The sequence below is a fragment of the Rana temporaria genome, chromosome 4 (genome assembly GCF_905171775.1).
Source record: "Rana temporaria chromosome 4, aRanTem1.1, whole genome shotgun sequence".
Taxonomy (NCBI): domain Eukaryota; kingdom Metazoa; phylum Chordata; class Amphibia; order Anura; family Ranidae; genus Rana; species Rana temporaria.
The window spans coordinates 8,349,299-8,367,803 of record NC_053492.1 but is presented as its reverse complement, the minus strand read 5'-3'; the positions used below and the strand labels follow the sequence as shown (position 1 = coordinate 8,367,803).

Here is an 18,505-nt window from a genome sequence, read left to right as displayed (position 1 = left end):
TGAGATCCACAAGGTGGTGATGTCATCTCTACCCAGTTAGTAAGTCTCTATGGAATACAGACAGGAAGTGATGTCAGGGACAGACAGGAAGTGATGTTGATACAGGCAGGACGTTCTGTTTGGTGAGACGTAGCTGGATCTGGTGGCAGAGAAGGTAATATGTAGATTAACCCCTTCAGGGGGATCAGTTGATGATGAATATATCTTGCTTCCAAAGCTGGCCATACATGGTTCAGTTTTATCGTTCAGCCAGCGAGTTGTAGGGTACGGGATTCACCCGGGACTTGAATCATGTATCTGGATTTCAGCCTGTCTGATCCCAGACACTATGGCCCAGATTCAGTAAGCAATTGCGCCTGCGTAACCATAGTTACGCAGCGCAATTGCTGACTTGCGCCGGCGTAACGAGTTCTCCTGATTCAGAAAACTCGTTACGCCGACTGCAGCCTAAAATCTGCGTGGCATAAGGCTCTTATGCCACGCAGATTTTAGGCTGCATTCTTGCGATGACCGCTAGGGGGCGTTCCCATTGTGGTCAGCGTATAGTATGCAAATTGCATACTTACGCCGATTCACAATGTTGCGCACCCCCTGCGTACGCAAGTTACGTCGTTTCCGTACGGCGTGTTTAGCGTAAGGCTGCCCCTTCTAATAGTAGGGGCAGCCAATGCTAAACTATACCCGGCGTTCCCGCGTCGCGACGTTCGAATTTTACGTTGTTTGCGTAAGTGAATCGTGAATGGCGCTGGACGCCATTCACGTTCACTTTGAAGCAAATGACGTCCTTGCGACGTCATTTGCCGCAATGCACGTTGGGAAAGTTTCCCGACAGAGCATGCGCTCTACGCTCGGCGCGGGAGCTCGCCTAATTTAAATGATTCCCGCCCCTGGCGGGATCATTTACATTGCGCGCGCTTACGCCGGGCAATTTTGCCGGCGCGCCCTCGCAATTTACGGAGCTACTGCGGCTCCGGAGCTAGGCCGAAGCCGCGGCCATAACGTTAGGAAAGAAAGAGGATCACCGCTCCAGGGGGGTCACTATATAGAATTAGACTGACTCAGGATACCGTGGGTGCTGGCAATGCACTGACCATGCATAGGATACGAAGAAAGGAAATGGATAGCCGCACTCCAATGACCAAAAAGGTTGTCTTTTATTCAAACGAACAGCAAGTACATCACTTCACAAGGTCACAGCAAAGGAACAGGGGAACATCAGACACGTTTTGCACTGGACTAGTGCTTAATCATGGCTGATTAATTGATTCAGCCATGATTAAGCACTAGTCCAGTGCAAAACGCGTCGGCTGTTCCCCTGTTCCTTTGCCGTGACCTTGTGAAGTGATGTACTTGCTGTTCGTTTGAATAAAAGACAACCTTTTTGGTCATTGGAGTGCGGCTATCCATTTCCTTTCTTCGTATCCTATAACGTTAGGAAAGGCCGGGGGTTCGGCCTAGCTCCGGAGCAGCGGCAATCCGCGAATCACAGTGTGTTCCGATCCAAAGGGGGTGACCCGTTCGGATCACGGATCAACTGTGATCCGTTGCAACCCCCCTTTTTTTGTAATTTCTTTTTATAAAAAAATGATATAATATATATATTTATATTTTTTTTTATTAAAGGTCCCCAGGGTCCCAGACGGAGACCCCCCTTTTTAAAAAAAAAAACATATATATATTTTTTAATATATATTTTTTCTTTCTTTTTTTTCTTTTTATTAAAGGGCTCAGAGGTCCCCAGGGCCCCGGACCCTTTTTTATAGGGCCCCCGCTTCTCAATTCGCGGAGGCCCCCCCGCTTCTCAATTTCAGGCGGCAGCACCCGCCCTCCGGTTCTCTGCTCCAGGGGGCCCATGCCTGAAGCTGTGTAAGGGGCCCCATAATTTCTGATGGCGGCCCTGGTGTCATGTCACAACTGAGTATAAAAGAGATGAGAGAAGCCTCTAAGTGTAGCAATATGGTTACAGTTAATGAAGGTACAACATTTAGCAACATATTGCTACACTTAGAGGCGTCTCTCTTCTCTTTACTACTCTGTACCTCCTGCTGGATTTTGCTTCTAATCCCCTTGTGGAGCCGGTCATTTGTGGACGGACATTTTATGGTTACACAACTTGGTCACATTGCTATAATCTTTTTATATGGACTATAAACTGAAAGACCTATGAATAAATGTGGAATGAATCATCTGAGTTTCCATTATTTCTTATGGGGAAACTTGCTTTGATATACAAGTGTTTTGGATTACAAACATGTTTCTGCCAGCCCAGCAGCTAAAAACACCAACACCAGCCAATGGTATGGGATCTGGGTGGGCCGTTGTGTGTATTTGGCCCCGCCCACTTTCTTAAGCAGCCCAATTATTGGCTGGTGTTTGATATCTGCATGGCCCCGTCCACCCCCGACATCACGCTGACAGCTGGTCTCTGCATTCAGTTACATATAATGTAACTGAAGCAGACAAATTGAGTCAGTGTGAAACTGCCAGTGCCAACCAGTGACACCAGCCAGTACCAGCCAATGCCAGTGACACCTGCCAGTGCCAACCAGTGACACCAGCCAATGCCAGTGACACCTGCCAGTGCCAACCAGTGACACCAGCCAGTGCCAATCACTGCCATCTGCCACTGCCAACCAGTGACACCTGCCAGTGCCAACCAGTGACACCAGCCAGTGCCAATCACTGCCATCTGCCACTGCCAACCAGTGACACCTGCCAGTGCCAACCAGTGACACCAGCCAGTGCCAATCACTGCCATCTGCCAGTGCCAACCAGTGACACCAGCCAATGCCAGTGACACCTGCCAGTGCCAACCAGTGACACCAGCCAGTGCCAACCACCAGTACCAATCAGTGCTAACCAGTACCACCTGCCATTCAACGCGATGTGGTGTGCTGGGGGCAATGCGATGTGGTGTGCTGGGGAAGATGCGATGCAGTGTGCTGGAGCCGATGAGATGCGCGATGTTATGGTGACAATGTGCTGTGCTGGGGGAAGGAGGAGGAAGTCAGCACAGCATAGGGATGGTGGGAACCCCTCATAATGAGCACAGCATAGGGATGGTGGGAACCCCTCATAATGAGCACAGCATAGGGACGGTGGGAGCCCCTCATAATGAGCACAGCAGGGGTACAAACCCAGGAACTCAGCACAGCACAGGGATGGTGGGAACCCCTCATGAGCACAGCAGGGGTACAAACCCAGGAACACAGCACAGGGATGGTGGGAACCCCTCATAGTGAGCACAGCAGAAGTACAAACCCAGTAACTTTGCACAGCACAGGGATGGTGGGAACCCCTCATAATCAGCACAGCACAGGGATGGTGGGAACCCCTCATAATGAGCACAGGGATGGTGGGAACCCCTCATAATGAGAACAGCACAGGGATGGTGGGAACCCCTCATAATGAGCACAGCACAGGGATGGTGAGAACCCCTCATAATGAGCACAGCACAGGGATGGTGAGAACCCCTCGTAATGAGCACAGCACAGGGATGTGGGAACCCCTCATGAGCACAGCACAGGGGTGGTGGGAACCCCTCATAATGAGCACAGCAGATACTATTAGTCCTCTTTAAGCGTCCAGCTTCTTAAATTCATCATAACGAATGTTGGTAATTGTTACAAAAACTGAACGAATGTAACGAAAATTCATATTTCGTACCAATCCGAATTGAGTTTCAGGCACGAAATACGAAATAACGGCTAATGTGAAACGGAACTAAACAAAATGAATGTATTGATGGTGCACATGTTTAGTATGTACACACACACACCACAAGATACATATATAACAAAAGATAGATAGGTATATACAGGTCATTCTCAAAAAATTAGCATATTGTGATAAAGTTCATTATTTTCTGTAATGTACTGATAAACATTAGACTTTCATATATTTTAGATTCATTACACACAACTGAAGTAGTTCAAGCCTTTTTATTGTTTTAATATTGATGATTTTGGCATACAGCTCATGAAAACCCAAAATTCCTATCTAAAAAAATTAGCATATCATGAAAAGGTTCTCTAAACGAGCTCTTAACCTAATCATCTGAATCAACTAATTAACTCTAAACACCTGCAAAAGATTCCTGAGGCTTCTAAAAACTCCCAGCCTGGTTCATTACTCCAAACCGCAATCATGGGTAAGACTGCCGACCTGACTGCTGTCCAGAAGGCCATCATTGACACCCTCAAGCAAGAGGGTAAGACACAGAAAGAAATTTCTGAACGAATAGGCTGTTCCCAGAGTGCTGTATCAAGGCACCTCAGTGGGAAGTCTGTGGGAAGGAACGCTGCACAACGAGAAGAGGTGACCGGACCCTGAGGAAGATTGTGGAGAAGGACCGATTCCAGACCTTGGGGGACCTGCGGAAGCAGTGGACTGAGTCTGGAGTAGAAACATCCAGAGCCACCGTGTACAGGCGTGTGCAGGAAATAGGCTACAGGTGCCGCATTCCCCAGGTCAAGCCGATTTTGAACCAGAAACAGCGGCAGAAGCGCCTGACCTGGGCTACAGAGAAGCAACACTGGACTGTTGCTCAGTGGTCCAAAGTACTTTTTTCGGATGAAAGCAAATTTTGCATGTCATTCGGTAATCAAGGTGCCAGAGTCTGGAGGAAGACTGGGGAGAGGGAAATGCCAAAATGCCTGAAGTCCAGTGTCAAGTACCCACAGTCAGTGATGGTCTGGGGTGCCATGTCAGCTGCTGGTGTTGGTCCACTGTGTTTTATCAAGGGCAGGGTGAATGCAGCTAGCTATCAGGAGATTTTGGAGTACTTCATGCTTCCATCTGCTGAAAATCTTTATGGAGATGAAGATTTCATTTTTCAGCATGACCTGGCACCTGCTCACAGTGCCAAAACCACTGGTAAATGGTTTACTGACCATGGTATTACTGTGCTCAATTGGCCTGCCAACTCTCCTGACCTGAACCCCATAGAGAATCTGTGGGATATTGGGAAGAGAAAGTTGAGAGACGCAAGACCCAACACTCTGGATGAGCTTAAGGCCGCTACCGAAGCATCCTGGGCCTCCATAACACCTCAGCAGTGCCACAGGCTGATTGCCTCCATGCCACGCCGCATTGAAGCAGTCATTTCTGCAAAAGGATTCCCGACCAAGTATTGAGTGCATAACTGAACATAATTATTTGAAGGTTGACTTTTTTTTTATTAAAAACACTTTTCTTTTATTGGTCGGATGAAATATGCTAATTTTTTGAGATAGGAATTTTGAGTTTTCATGAGCTTTATGCCAAAATCATCAATATTAAAACAATAAAAAGGCTTGAACTACTTCAGTTGTGTGTAATGAATCTAAAATATATGAAAGTCTAATGTTTATCAGTACATTACAGAAAATAATGAACTTTATCACAATATGCTAATTTTTTGAGAATGACCTGTATATCTTGTTATGTAGATATATCTGCACAGAAACAAATGATTTAGTATATTTGCTGGTTCCTGGAGGGAGGAGGGGAGGAGAGGTTTGCATAGATAAGGGGCGGCAACTTCCTCTGACACTCCCGTTGCTATGGAAACCTGACTTGAAGCCTATTACATTGCTTGTGCAGCACTGAGCATGTGCGAGATCTGCAAGGCTGAAATCCAGGAAGTAATACAGTCTGGCTTCAGATGCCCACACTTAAGATGGCCACGGTCTAATGCTAGTTTATAAACTTTCAAAATGCTGTAATAACAAAACGGACCTTAGTTTACAGACTAACTTTACTAGAATACATTAAGCTTGTGTAGTACAGGAGTATTTATATTTAAAAAGTGTAATTTTGGCCGGAACACCACTTTAACCACTAGCCGACCGCCCCACCGCCGTTCTACGTCGGCAAGTTGGCTCGGCTGGGCGAGAGCACGTAGTATAACGTCCTCTCTCCCAGCCGCCACTAGGGGCGCGCGCACACGCCCCCCGCTCGCCCCCCACTCCCGTGCGTGTGCCCGGCGGGCGCGATCGCCGCCGGGCACACGCGATCGCTCGTTACAGAGCGGGGACCGGGAGCTGTGTGTGTAAACACACAGCTCCCGGTCCTGTCCGCAGGGGAAATGCTGATCTTCGGTTCATACAATGTATGAACCGAGGATCAGTGTTTCCCCTAGTGAGGCCACCCCCCCCACAGTAAGAACACACAGAGGGAACATACTTAACCCCTTCCCCGCCCCCTAGTGTTAACCCCTTCACTGCCAGTGGCATTTTTATAGTAATCCAATGCATTTTTATAGCACTGATCGCTATAAAAATGCCAATGGTCCCAAAAATGTGTCAAAAGTGTCCGAAGTGTCCGCCATAATGTCGCAATACCGAAAAAAAAATCGCTGATCGCCGCCATTACTAGTAAAAAAAATATAATAAAAATTACATAAAAATACCCCCTATTTTGTAAACACTATAACTTTTGCGCAAACCAATCAATAAACGCTTATTGCGATTTTTTTTTTTACGAAAAATATGTAGAAGAAAATGTATCGGCCTAAACTGAGGAAAAAAAATGTTTTTTTATATATTTTTGGGGGATATATATTATAGCAAAATGTAAAAAATATTCATTTTTTTCAAAATTGTCTCTCTATTTTTGTTTATAGCGCAAAAACTAAAAACCGCAGAGGTGATCAAATACCACCAAAAGAAAGCTCTATTTGTGGGAAAAAAAGGACGCCAATTTTGTTTGGGAGCCACGTCGCACGACCGCGCAATTGTCTGTTAAAGCGACTCAGTCCCGAATCGCAAAAAGTACTCTGGTCTTTGGGCAGCAATATGGTCCAGGGATTAAGTAGTTAACCACTTAACCCCCAGACCATATTGCTGCCCAAAGACCAGAGCACTTTTTGCGATTCGGGACTGCGTCGCTTTAACTGACAATTGCGCGGTCGTGCGACGTGGCTCCCAAACAAAATTGGCGTCCTTTTTTTCCCACAAATAGAGCTTTCTTTTGGTGGTATTTTATTTTTTGCGCTATAAACAAAAATAGAGCGACAATTTTGAAAAAAATATATATTTTTTACTTTTTGCTGTAATAAATATCCCCCAAAAATATATAAAAAAAACATATTTTTTCCTCAATTTAGGCCGATACGTATTCTTCTACATATTTTTCGTAAAAGAAATTGCAATAAGCGTTTATTGATTGGTTTGCGCAAAAGTTATAGCGTTTACAAAATAGGGGGTATTTTTATGGCATTTTATTAATATTTTTCTTTTACTAGTAATGGCGGCGATCAGCGATTTTTTTTTTTCGGTACTGCGACATGGCGGACACATCGGACACTTTTGACACATTTTTGGGGCCATTGGCATTTTTATAGCGATCAGTGCTATAAAAATGCATTGGATTACTATAAAAATGCCACTGGCAGGGAAGGGGTTAACACTAGGGGGCAGGGAAGGGGTTAAGTATGGTCCCTGGGTGTGTTCTTACTGTGGGGGGGGGGGGGGTGGCCTCACTAGGGGAAACACTGATCTTCTGTTCATACAGGACGGGAGCTGTGTGTTTACACACACAGCTCCCGGTCCCCGCTCTGTAACGAGCAATCGCGGGTGCCCGGCGCCGATCTCGCCCGCCGAGCACGTGCACAGGACTGGGGGGCGCGCGCCCCTAGTATCCTGCGAGAGAGCCGACGTAGAGCTACGGGCTCTCGCGCAGGGGAGCCAACCTGCCGCTGTAAAACGACGGCGGCAGGTCGGCAAGTAGTTAAGTAACTCCGGGAGCAATACTTTTCCATAGTGTTTATAAATCTCCACCGGGAGTTCGTCTGGCCCTGGAGGGTTTTTGGTTGGCCATCCCAGCTACTGCTTGTTGTAATTCCTCTAAAGTTATTGAGGCCTCCATTCCCTCTCTGTCCCCTACTGTGAGGGCCGGTATCTCTATATTCCTGAAAAATGTATCCATTTCCTCCATCCCAATCCACCCTCTGTGATTTATACAGATTTTCATAGTATTCTCTAAACGTATCTGTAATCTCTGATGTATGAGAAGAGATCTCTCCCTTTTTCAGTCCTAATCACTGATATAGCAGAGGGGAAGGCATTGGTTCTCACCAAATAAGCCAACATTCGTCCCACACTTTCCCCTTCTACAAAAGCAGATTGCATCTGGAAAAGCCGCTTATTCTCCACTTTCCTTATCACTGCTATTCTTCAGTCCTGTTGTTCATTTAAAGGGGTTGTAGAGATACAATTTGTTTTCCTAAATAGCTTCCTTTACCTTAGTGCAGTCCTCCTTCACTTACCTCATCCTTCCATTTTGCTTTTAAATGTCCTTATTTCTTCTGAGAAATCCTCACTTCCTGTTCTTCTGTCTGTAACTACACACAGTAATGCAAGGCTTTCTCCCTGGTGTGGAGTGTCGTGCTCGCCCCTCCCTTGTGGACTACATGAAAGTCAGGAAGCCCACTAACACACAGCTCCTTTCTCTATCTGCAATGTAGAGAGCGTCCTGACTCTCCTGTAGTCCAAGGGAGGGGGCGAGCACGACATTCCACACCAGGGAGAAAGCCTTGCATTACTGTGTGGAGTTACAGACAGAAGAACAGGAAGTGAGGATTTCTCAGAAGAAATAAGGACATTTAAAAAAAAAATCGAAGGATGAGGTAAGTGAAGGGGGACTGCACGGAGGTAAAGGAAGCTATTTAGGAAAATAAAATTGTACCTTTACAACCCCTTTAACCAGGGCTCAACAAATCCCGGGCGCCAGGTCGCAATTGCGACTAGAATTAGCGACCTGGGGCAGCACAGCTGGGGTACCTTGTCTCCGTGCGCACCCCCCCCTCGCGATCACGTTGGGCCGCGCTGGCCGGTAATTGAGGACGTGGCTTTGCGGCCTTCTGCAGTCCTATGGTTCCTTCTGGAATCTGTCTCCCTGTGGTGGCCGTTGGTATGACAAGACAACCAGCAATGCTAATGGAGCTTCCCTGTCTGTTTCCATCTCCTTCCCTCTACTTAGAAGTTAGTACCCCCAAACATTATACCGTATTTTCCGGCGTATAAGACGACCCGGCGTATAAGACGACCCCCTAATTTTCCAGGAAAAATTTTGATTTTGGGATATACTCACTGTATAAGACTACCCCCTTCTTACTGTCTTTCTGGAAGCTGAGGGGTAGCCAGAACCGCTGACAGAAACAGGCTTTTTCAAATCTCACTGTGCCATTACATTACATTACTCACTGTGCCATTACATTACATGCCCAGACTGTGCCATTACATTACTCACTGTGCCATTACATTACATGCCCAGACTGTGCCATTACATTACATGCCCCCACATTGCCATTGTGCCATTACATGCCCCCACATTGCCATTGTGCCATTACATGCCCCCACATTGCCATTGTGCCATTACATGCCCCCACATTGCCATCACTTGCCCCCACTGTGCCTGAACTTGTTGCCCCCCCCAGTGCATTAACACTCACTTTTTTCCCCAGCGCTGACAGTCCCCCATGCTGCGATCGCGATCGTGAAGGATTTCAAAGCCGCGCCTTCACTGCAGAGTGTTCTGTGATAGGATGAACAAAAATCTTCCCAGCAGCGCCTCTGTTATGTTTCCCGCCTATCACGGACGTCTTCTCATCTCGTCCGAGGATGAGAAGGCATCTGTGATAGGAGGAACAAAGAACAGAGGCGCTGCTGGGAAGATTTTTGTTCATCCTATCACAGAACACTCTGCAGTGAAGGCGCGGCTTTGAAATCCTTCACGATCGCGATCGCAGCATGGGACACTGTCAGCGCTGGGAAAAAAGTGAGTACTGAGACTGTACCCGGCGTATAAGACGACCCCCGACTTTGGATGCATTTTTTTGCATCCAGAAAGTCGTCTTATACGCCGGAAAATACGGTATATATTTTTTATTCTAACACCCTAGAGAATAAAATGGCGGTCGTTGCTACAATTTCTTTCACACCGTATTTGCGCAGTGGTCTTACAAGCGCACTTTGTTTGGGAAAAAATACACTTTTTTAAATAAAAAAATAAGACAACAGTAAAGTTATTTTATTTTATATTGTGAAAGATAATGTTATGCCAAGTAAATTGATACCCAACATGTAATGCTTCAAAATTGCGTCCGCTCAAGGAATGGCGACAAACTTTTAACCTTTAAAATCTCCATAGGCGACATTTAAAAAATTCTACAGGCTGCATGTTTTGAGTTACAGAGGAGGTCTAGGGCTAGAATTATTGCTCTCGCTCTACCAATCGTGGCAATATCTCACATGTGTGGTTTGAATACTGCTTTAATATGCGGGCGCTGCTCACGTATGTGTTCGCTTCTGCATGCGAGCTCGGCGGGACGGGGCGCATTCCTGGCTCCTAATTTTTTTAGCTGGCTCCTAGATTCCAAGCAAATTTGTCAAGCCCTGCCTTTAACCATAGTCTTTGCTTCTCCGGGGTTGGATCCTCCACATATTGATTTTCTGCCTTCACCAGCTCCTTCCTAATACTTTCCTCCCACTCCCTAGATTTCTTATTAATTTTAGCCACCTGCTGGATCAAAATGCCCCTAAGGAATGCCTTCAAAGTATCCTACATCATCCCTGCCGTCGCCGTACCTTTATTAAACTCCACAAATTCTTTTAGTTTTATTAATACCTCATCTGGTTTCCCCATTAGTTCTAACCAAAATGGACTCATCTTCCAGGACCCTGAAGACCTATTCCCCCCCAGATTCACCAATACCACCAACAATGAGTGATCCGAGACCCTCTTGGCTAATATGTTTTTTTACCAGCTGTAGTGCTTCCCCATTTCCTAGGGCCATATCGATTCTGGATAGTGTGGAGTAAGAACTTGAAAAGCAAGAATATTGCTGATTATGCGGATTCCACACTCTCCACATATCGAGCAGCCCTGCTTTTTCAAGAAATTGGTACAGCTGGTCCTTAGCTACATTATGCAATGGTACTCCTGGTGGGAACCTGTCCATACTTTTTTCGAGGACCTCAGCTAGATTTAGTAGGAAGATTTTTATGCAGACCTACTATTTGGTAGCCATGCTTACCCATGCTCATAACTGGCTTGTTTCTGATTACACAAATGCCTCAGTAGTTATGGAAGCTGTGCACTCAGGATCCTATGAGACACTCCGTAATATCCTTTACAGGGGTCTGAGAGTCTCTCACCCACCCCTTACTGCTGCTATGAGGACAGATATTAAGGCCTGGCATATTGTTATTGTTAAACCTAATATAGTGCAGGGTAAAAGGTCCCTATTCACGCCGCTTTGGTTTATTCCTATGTTACTGGAATTCCATTCCTTACCAGACCCCGATCTATGGGCTGCCAATGGAGTTGGATACCTTGCAGACATCTGTGATGGGAGTGCACTATTTACATTTGACAGGTTGAGGAACAAATTTACACTGCCTAATGTGTTCTTTTTCAGATTCCTGCCACTCCGTTACATACATATGCATGCCAATTTGAATCCTCTCCGTTTTGATTGGAGCAGGATGATTTGGAGGTTCTTCTTCAGGATGACACTCTCAAAAAAACACTATCAGTGATCTAAGTCACTACTGCCCTCCGTTCGTGAGGGTCTAGATGCCCTGTTTACTCTGTGGCGCTCAGAGGAGCAGGAATTGGAAAATGAAGACTATTCCAAGTATTAATATCGACTAAAGACAGGCTGATCCAATTTAAAATGGTGCACAGAATTTATTTTACACTGCAACGACTACATCGTATCTACCCTAGTTCCTCTTCTTGCTGTTGGAGGTGTTCTAGTGACCCTGCGGGATTTGTCCATATATTTTGGCAGTGCCCTCAGGTTAGTAGCTATTGGTGGGATGTGACTCAGTTCATATTTACTCTGACTACTATGCATCTCTCTGTAAAGGTTGAAATTTGTCTCCTGGATACATCCGAGATCTTGATTCCATTATAAAGTACGTTCCCCATCTCTCTAGCTTTACGCCGCAGAATCGCTTTATCATTATAATTTAAGAACTTCAGCAGTAGTGATCTGGGGTATCCTCCTGGGGGTGGGGCCCTAAAAGGGACTCTATGTTCTCTTTCTATTGAGAACTGCAATGAAAAAGTCTCTCTTCCAAATAGCTCTATAAACCATCTCTCCAGAAATTCTATAGGGTTGGGCCCCTCACTCCTTTCAGGGAGCCCCACCACCCTCACATTGTCCCTGCGGAGCCTATTTTCCATTTCATCCAATTTTGCAACAAATTTGCCCATTTGTTCTTTCATACTTTTAACCTTTTGTTTTAGTGGGTGTAGATCATCCTCCACTTGGCTTACCCTCCCCTCCATAACCATTGTTCTTTCAACTGTCTTTTGCAACTCATGCCTCACCAATGATAATTATTCCTTAACATCCCTTCATTTTGTTACATAGTTCCCCCAGCGAGAGCTTGCATGCATTGACGACTTGTAATACACAATTTAAAGTCGGCTCTCCCTCTACAGGGAGGCCAGTTAAAGGGATTATTTCAAGGTCTTTTTTAACAATTCCCAAGCTTTTACTACTCACATTTTTTGACCCTGGCACTGCTGAGGCTGCTGTTGATTGTCCATGGCTCTTCCTATCTGATGACACTTTTACTTGTGTCTGCTGTCATCCTTTTGTAGGTGTCTGGTCCGGGGTATGAGCATACCTCTCAAGCTTTGCTGCTGCTGACTGATTTTCCTTATCCTTTGAGGATCGTAATATTTGTTTCCCCACATTCTCCTGGATGGGCTGTTCATTCCCTCTTCTCCTTGACATAACTGCTCTTCAATAGATCTATAGTGGGTTATCAAAGGCAATGATGCTGAAATTGTGCTGCTAGTTTTGGGCTATGCTCAGTGTATTCCTGGCTTCCTCCCTCGGCGGTGTGCTCGCCTCACCTTTTTTAATGCTGCTTCGGCAAGTAGTCTATCGTTCCCAGCTTCTTGTAATACTGACTTCCTCCCCAGCCCCTCATCTCCTTCATTATGTAAGTCATGCTGAGATAATCTCCCATTGGCTGAGCAATATTCTCATTTGTCTCTGAGCTCCTTCTTGCTATTCCTCGTCCTGCCTGTTGTTTCCTTGGATTGATTTTCTGTGTAGGGACCCCGGCTTCATCTCTTGGATGCGCTCGTCTGTTGCTTGTCCTGACCTTTATCCTGATTCCTGGATCTCCTTCTCATCTCTCCTCCATATTCTTTTATACAGCTTTTCTCCACACCTGCAGTGATCCTGGGGGGGTGGACACTTGGCACCAGCACTCAGCAAAATCCATCCCCACCATTAGGAGCGCTGGAGAAAATTGTCTGCTATTTACACTCCGTTCCTCCGCACGTCACCTGCTCACATGAGAGCTTATAGATCCCTAACAGATATTTCTCTATGGTAAGGGTCAATGTTCACTCTTCAATTTTAGGAGAGGTAGGACGCACCCAGGAACAATGAGCACAGGAGCCTTGTATAGTAGGCCCCTCAAATCTCCCCATCCAAATGTCCCTCTATTATTGTTGTTTGGTTATTTAGTCATGTCTGACTTTTTGTGACCTCATGGACCGTATCGCGCCAGGCTTTTCTGTCCTCCACTGCCTCCCAGGGCCTGCTTAACTTCATGTTCATTGACCTCACAGCTCCTCCTACCACTGTCCCTCCAACCAGAATCGGCAAATCTATGACATCACACTGACCTCACAGCTCCTTCTCCCAATTGCCCTCCATCTGACTCTTTTTTTTTTTCTTCTCTTAGGATGTGGCCATATTTCGGTATCCTCACTAGCAAAGTGGGACTGTTTGTCCTGTGTTGTATGTAATGATGCCAGCATTGCTTACAACTAGCTTTTAACCTTTAGCAAGAGAGGTGAGGATTCTGGGAGGTCACATGACATCACTGTTATCTCTATTAATAAAACGCAGACCTGACCGGAGAGATGAGGAGGATTCTGGGAATTACATTTACTTTTTGTGTTCAGATCTAGATTTTTCTTGCTGTGAAGTCTGGAGATCATATGACCATCAGATTTCCTCCACCTCCCTCCCTGATAAAATAGAGAGATAAAAAGAAGATTGTAGAAGTCACCAGAGAGATCATTGAGGAAAGGTGAGCGGTGCCGGGAATTCTGGGACATTATCCAGTAACAGACAAGGGATGTGTCTGGATGGTGACTGTATCATTGTGTGTGTCAGGTTCCTATAAGGTGTCAGGATGTCACTGTCTATTTCTCCATGGAGGAGTGGGAGTATTTAGAAGGACACAAGGATCTCTACAAGGACGTCATGATGGACAATCAGCCGCCCCTCACATCACCGGGTAAGAGGAGACTTTATTGTAAAGGAGAGAGCAGTACGGAGGCTCCACCTAGATCCCCCATCATCTGATAAACACATAGAAACAATGTATTCAGTCAGTGTGTGTGTTTCCTACAGATGGATCCAGTAATGGGAACCCACCAGAGAGATGTCCCCGTCCTCTGTATTCCCGGGATTCCACACAGGAAGGTCACACCATCCCCCACCATCATCAGGTAGATGAGTGACAATTATTGGTAGTTCTGATTTATACACAGCATGTTTGTTACAATGAATGTTTTATTATATATTCAGAGTGGAAACCTCAGGGATGATAATATTGATATTAAAGAAGAGTATAAAGAGGAAGATGAGAAATATGGAGTGATGGAGGAGTTTTTAGAAGGACACAAGGATATGATGGAGCCACCAAATACCAGGAACCCACCAGAGAGATGTCCCCGTCCTCTGTATTCCCGGGATTCCACACAGGAAGATCACACCATCCCTCACTGTTACAAGGTTGGTGGGATGGAGCATATAAAACTCAGACTCATGGAGACAATGTGTGGATATTTATGTGATATCACAATAATAAAGCTTATATTTTTACAGATGATATTTTCTTTAATTCTCTTGCTTTAGAGTGGAGATCCAATTGATATAGAATTTGAGGTTAAAGCAGAAGAAGAAGAGACGTATGTGAGGGATGATCAGCAGTCTGTAGAGGAGGATGGAATAACGGGGACATTTATAGAGGAGGACACTCCTACAGAGATCAGCACAGGTGGGTCATTAACACTAAATCCATTCCTCCACCCATACTGCTCACTGATTGGTCCAGAGTAGGGCGGGGACTGGGTGATATCAGCCTGTAATCCCCTGGTCACTTTCCTGAGCTGTGTTCCCCGTCCTGTATTCCTGTATTTCTCTCGGATAATCTTCCTTCTCTGTGCTGCAGACACAATTTATGTCTCTAGACTGGATTTATGGAGATTCTGGGGTTCAGCAAAATCTTGATTTTCATCATAGCTGTTACTAGACATAGGCACCTGGGGCATGTGCTTTGAGTCTTCTGCCCCATGCCTGGGTCTAGCAAGATCTCTGATAGAACAATTCTGTTGTCTGCTGGCTGTGCCGGGTGGAGGGATATGTCAGTGCAGTCTCAGGAGATGGGAGGCAGCGGTGTGGGATCTCTGCAACTTGTCTCAAGTAAACATTTACTGTAAGCTTTCACTAATTACTGAATACCAATATTATGGGTTTTGTATGGATTTTAAGAGAGAACCCAATGCAAAAAAAAAACCAAGAAAAAGTTTGGGGTCCACAATCCATACCAGACTCTCATCCGAGCATGCAGCTTGGCTTCCCAGGAAAGGGTGAGGGGCTGTGAAGTGAGCATGCCCCCTCCTGAACCATACAAGGTCACATACCCTCAACATGGGGAGAATGTCTTGCCAAGTCCATTCACTCCTGGATAGAACATTTAACTACAATGTATGAGCTCGTATCGGGGGAACATGAGGAATTTGTACAACATAAGGCATCTGGAAATGTATATCTGTCTGCAGAAAACAGGGAGATATTGGAACTCTAATTAATGCTCATGTCTTGCAAGAATCGTTTTTTTTTCTATTTTAGTAGATGGACGGGAGATGAGGAAAACCTCAGAGGATTGTCTCACTTTGTCTCCAGACTGTAAAGTAGAAGATGAGGACATCACACAGTATAGTCCAGGAGAAAACCCGACTACCTCAAATGTCCATCCGGCACCACACAGTGTAGATGGACCATCGTATTCCTCTTATCCCGAGGAACCTCAGACTGTGAGGGACGGTGCCGGACCATCGTATTCCTCTTATCCTGAGGAACCTCAGACTGTGAGGGACGGTGCCGTCCTTCCAACAAAGAGGTTTTCCTGTACTGACTGTGGGAAGAGTTTCCATTATAAATCACATCTTAATGTACATAAAAGAACTCACACAGGGGAGAAGCCGTATTCCTGTCCTGAGTGCGGGAAATGTTATTTATATAAGGTCAATCTTCAAACACATCAGAGGTCTCACATAGGTGAGAAACCATATTCCTGTTCTGAATGTGGGAAATGTTTTTCAGTGAAGTCCACTCTTCACACACATCAGAGATCTCACACAGGGGATAAACCATATTCCTGTCCTGTGTGTGGGAAATGTTTTTCAGTGAAGTCCAATCTTTACACACATCAGAGATCTCACACAGGGGAAAAGCCGTATTCCTGTTCTGAGTGCGGGAAATGTTTTTCAGTGAAGTCCCATCTTTTAAGCCATCAGAGATCTCACACAGGGGAGAAACCACTTTCCTGTCCTGAGTGCGGGAAATGTTTTTCAGATAAATCCAATCTTTATACACATCAGAGATCTCACACGGGGGAGAAGCCGTATTCCTGTCCTGAGTGTGGGAAATGTTTTTCACATAAGTCCAATCTTTCCAGACATCAGAGATTGCACAATAGGTAGAAGCCACTTTCCTGTCCTGAGTGCGGGAATTGTTCCTCACTGAAGTCCTGTCTTCCTGTACATCAGGAATCCCACACAACCCTTGAGGTGTATCAGTGCATTGAGTGTGGGAAATGTCTTCTATATGAATGTTGCTGGACATCACAGCTCTCATGTGGGGAAGAAGCACACCCTGATATAGGTAGAGGGAAAGGAAACTGCCGCTCCAGGTGAGTGCGCTCAGCAATCAATGTCCTCTCAGAAGTGTGGGTGCAGGCAATGCATGGAGCAAAAACTGGAAGAAAAGATTGGACAGCCGCACTTTCACAAAATCCTTAAAATGTTGCCTTTAATGGTAAAAAATGGAAACTACAAGTCACAGCAGACAGTGGGGTGGATAGCTGACCCACTGTCTGCTGCGACTTGTAGTGCTGTTTCCATTTTTTACCATTAAAGGCAACATTTTAAGGATTTTGTGAAAGTGCGGCTGTCCAATCTTTTCTTCCAGTTTTCACACCCTGATATACACCTCAGATATACTCCATGGCTGATCTTCATCATGTAAGAAACAGTTCATAAGGAGATCAGAGATCACCAAAGACATGGATGAAGTGTTGTACTGTGTTGGCCATTGATAGTATAAAAATGGAGTCATTACCTCTCATTGGCTGAATACATTTTGTGGTGTAAGCTTTCATAAAAATGTAGAGGTCTATTTTTTTTTAGTTCGCTGAATAAATGTGACCGGCTTTCTCCCAGCTATAAGAAATATTGGCCCTATTTTATTTCATATATATGATTATCAATAGGAGGGATGAGAGGGCCCTGCTCGTTAGAGCTTACAATCTAGAAGGGAGGGTTAAGTGATCCAAAAAGTAATAACTGGGGGGGGTTGATGGGGAAAGTAAAAGTACAGTTGTAAGGTGGAGACCGCATAGCCTTCTCTGGAGAGATGCGTTTCCAGGGATCGACTAAAAGCAAGCAGAGTAGGACATAGTCGGACAGATTGTGGTAGGGAGTTCCATTGGAAAGGAGACGCTCTGGAAACGTCCTGGAGGCGAGTGTGGGAGAAGGTGACAAGGGAACTAGAGAGCAGAAGGTCTTTGGAGGAACGAGTCAGTTGGTATTTTGAGACTAGGTTAGTGATGTTGCGGGGGGCTGAATTGTGGATGGCTTTGTAAGCTGTTAGAATTTAATTAATTGGGTGAGTGGAAGCCAGATGAGGGATTCACAGAGAAGGGTAGCAGATGCTGAGCAATTTGTAAGATGGATGAGCCTGACAGCAGAATTCATGATGGACTGAAGGGGGAAAGCCTATGTAGAGGTAATATCATGAGGAGGCAGTTGCAGTAGTCGAGGTGGGAGATGATCAGGGAGTGAACTAGGAGCTTTATGGTGTCATTGGTTATGAAAGAGCATGTTTTGGAGATGTTGCAGAGGTTGAGATGGCAAGATTTGGAAAACGCTTGGATGTGGAGCCAAAAGGATAGGGCTGGCTGATAGTAGTGCTATCGATTTTGACAGAGAAATCAGGGGAAGAGGCAACAAGTAGAGGAAATATTATTGTGACGGACTTTTATGCAAATATCAAATATGCTTCAGTCTAATTCTCTTCCTGCTAGTTTAATGCTGTGTGTTAGATGAAAAGGTGATTTCATGTGTGAAGGTGGTTTGTTTGATGCCATTAATTCTGCTATGATGACCCGCTTGGTTTTGTTGCTAGCAATCCTTCCACGAACTTCCAGTAGTTCTTCCAGTGTCTGCTTGGAATCCGGATGTAACGGAGAGTAGA

The 18,505-nt window shown here is 45.4% G+C and overlaps 1 protein-coding gene across 1 annotated transcript in view; it reads left to right on the top strand.

The window, feature by feature from the left end:
- LOC120935485 (gastrula zinc finger protein XlCGF17.1-like) overlaps positions 1-16,719 on the top strand; it is a gene marked incomplete at both ends in the record, with an annotated part of 47,333 nt that extends 30,614 nt beyond the window's left edge. The window contains one exon of the mRNA XM_040347536.1: positions 16,292-16,719. Coding sequence (XP_040203470.1) covers positions 16,292-16,719 — 428 coding nt within the window. The remainder of the gene's footprint in view (positions 1-16,291) is intronic.
- Positions 16,720-18,505: the final 1,786 nt, after the last annotated feature.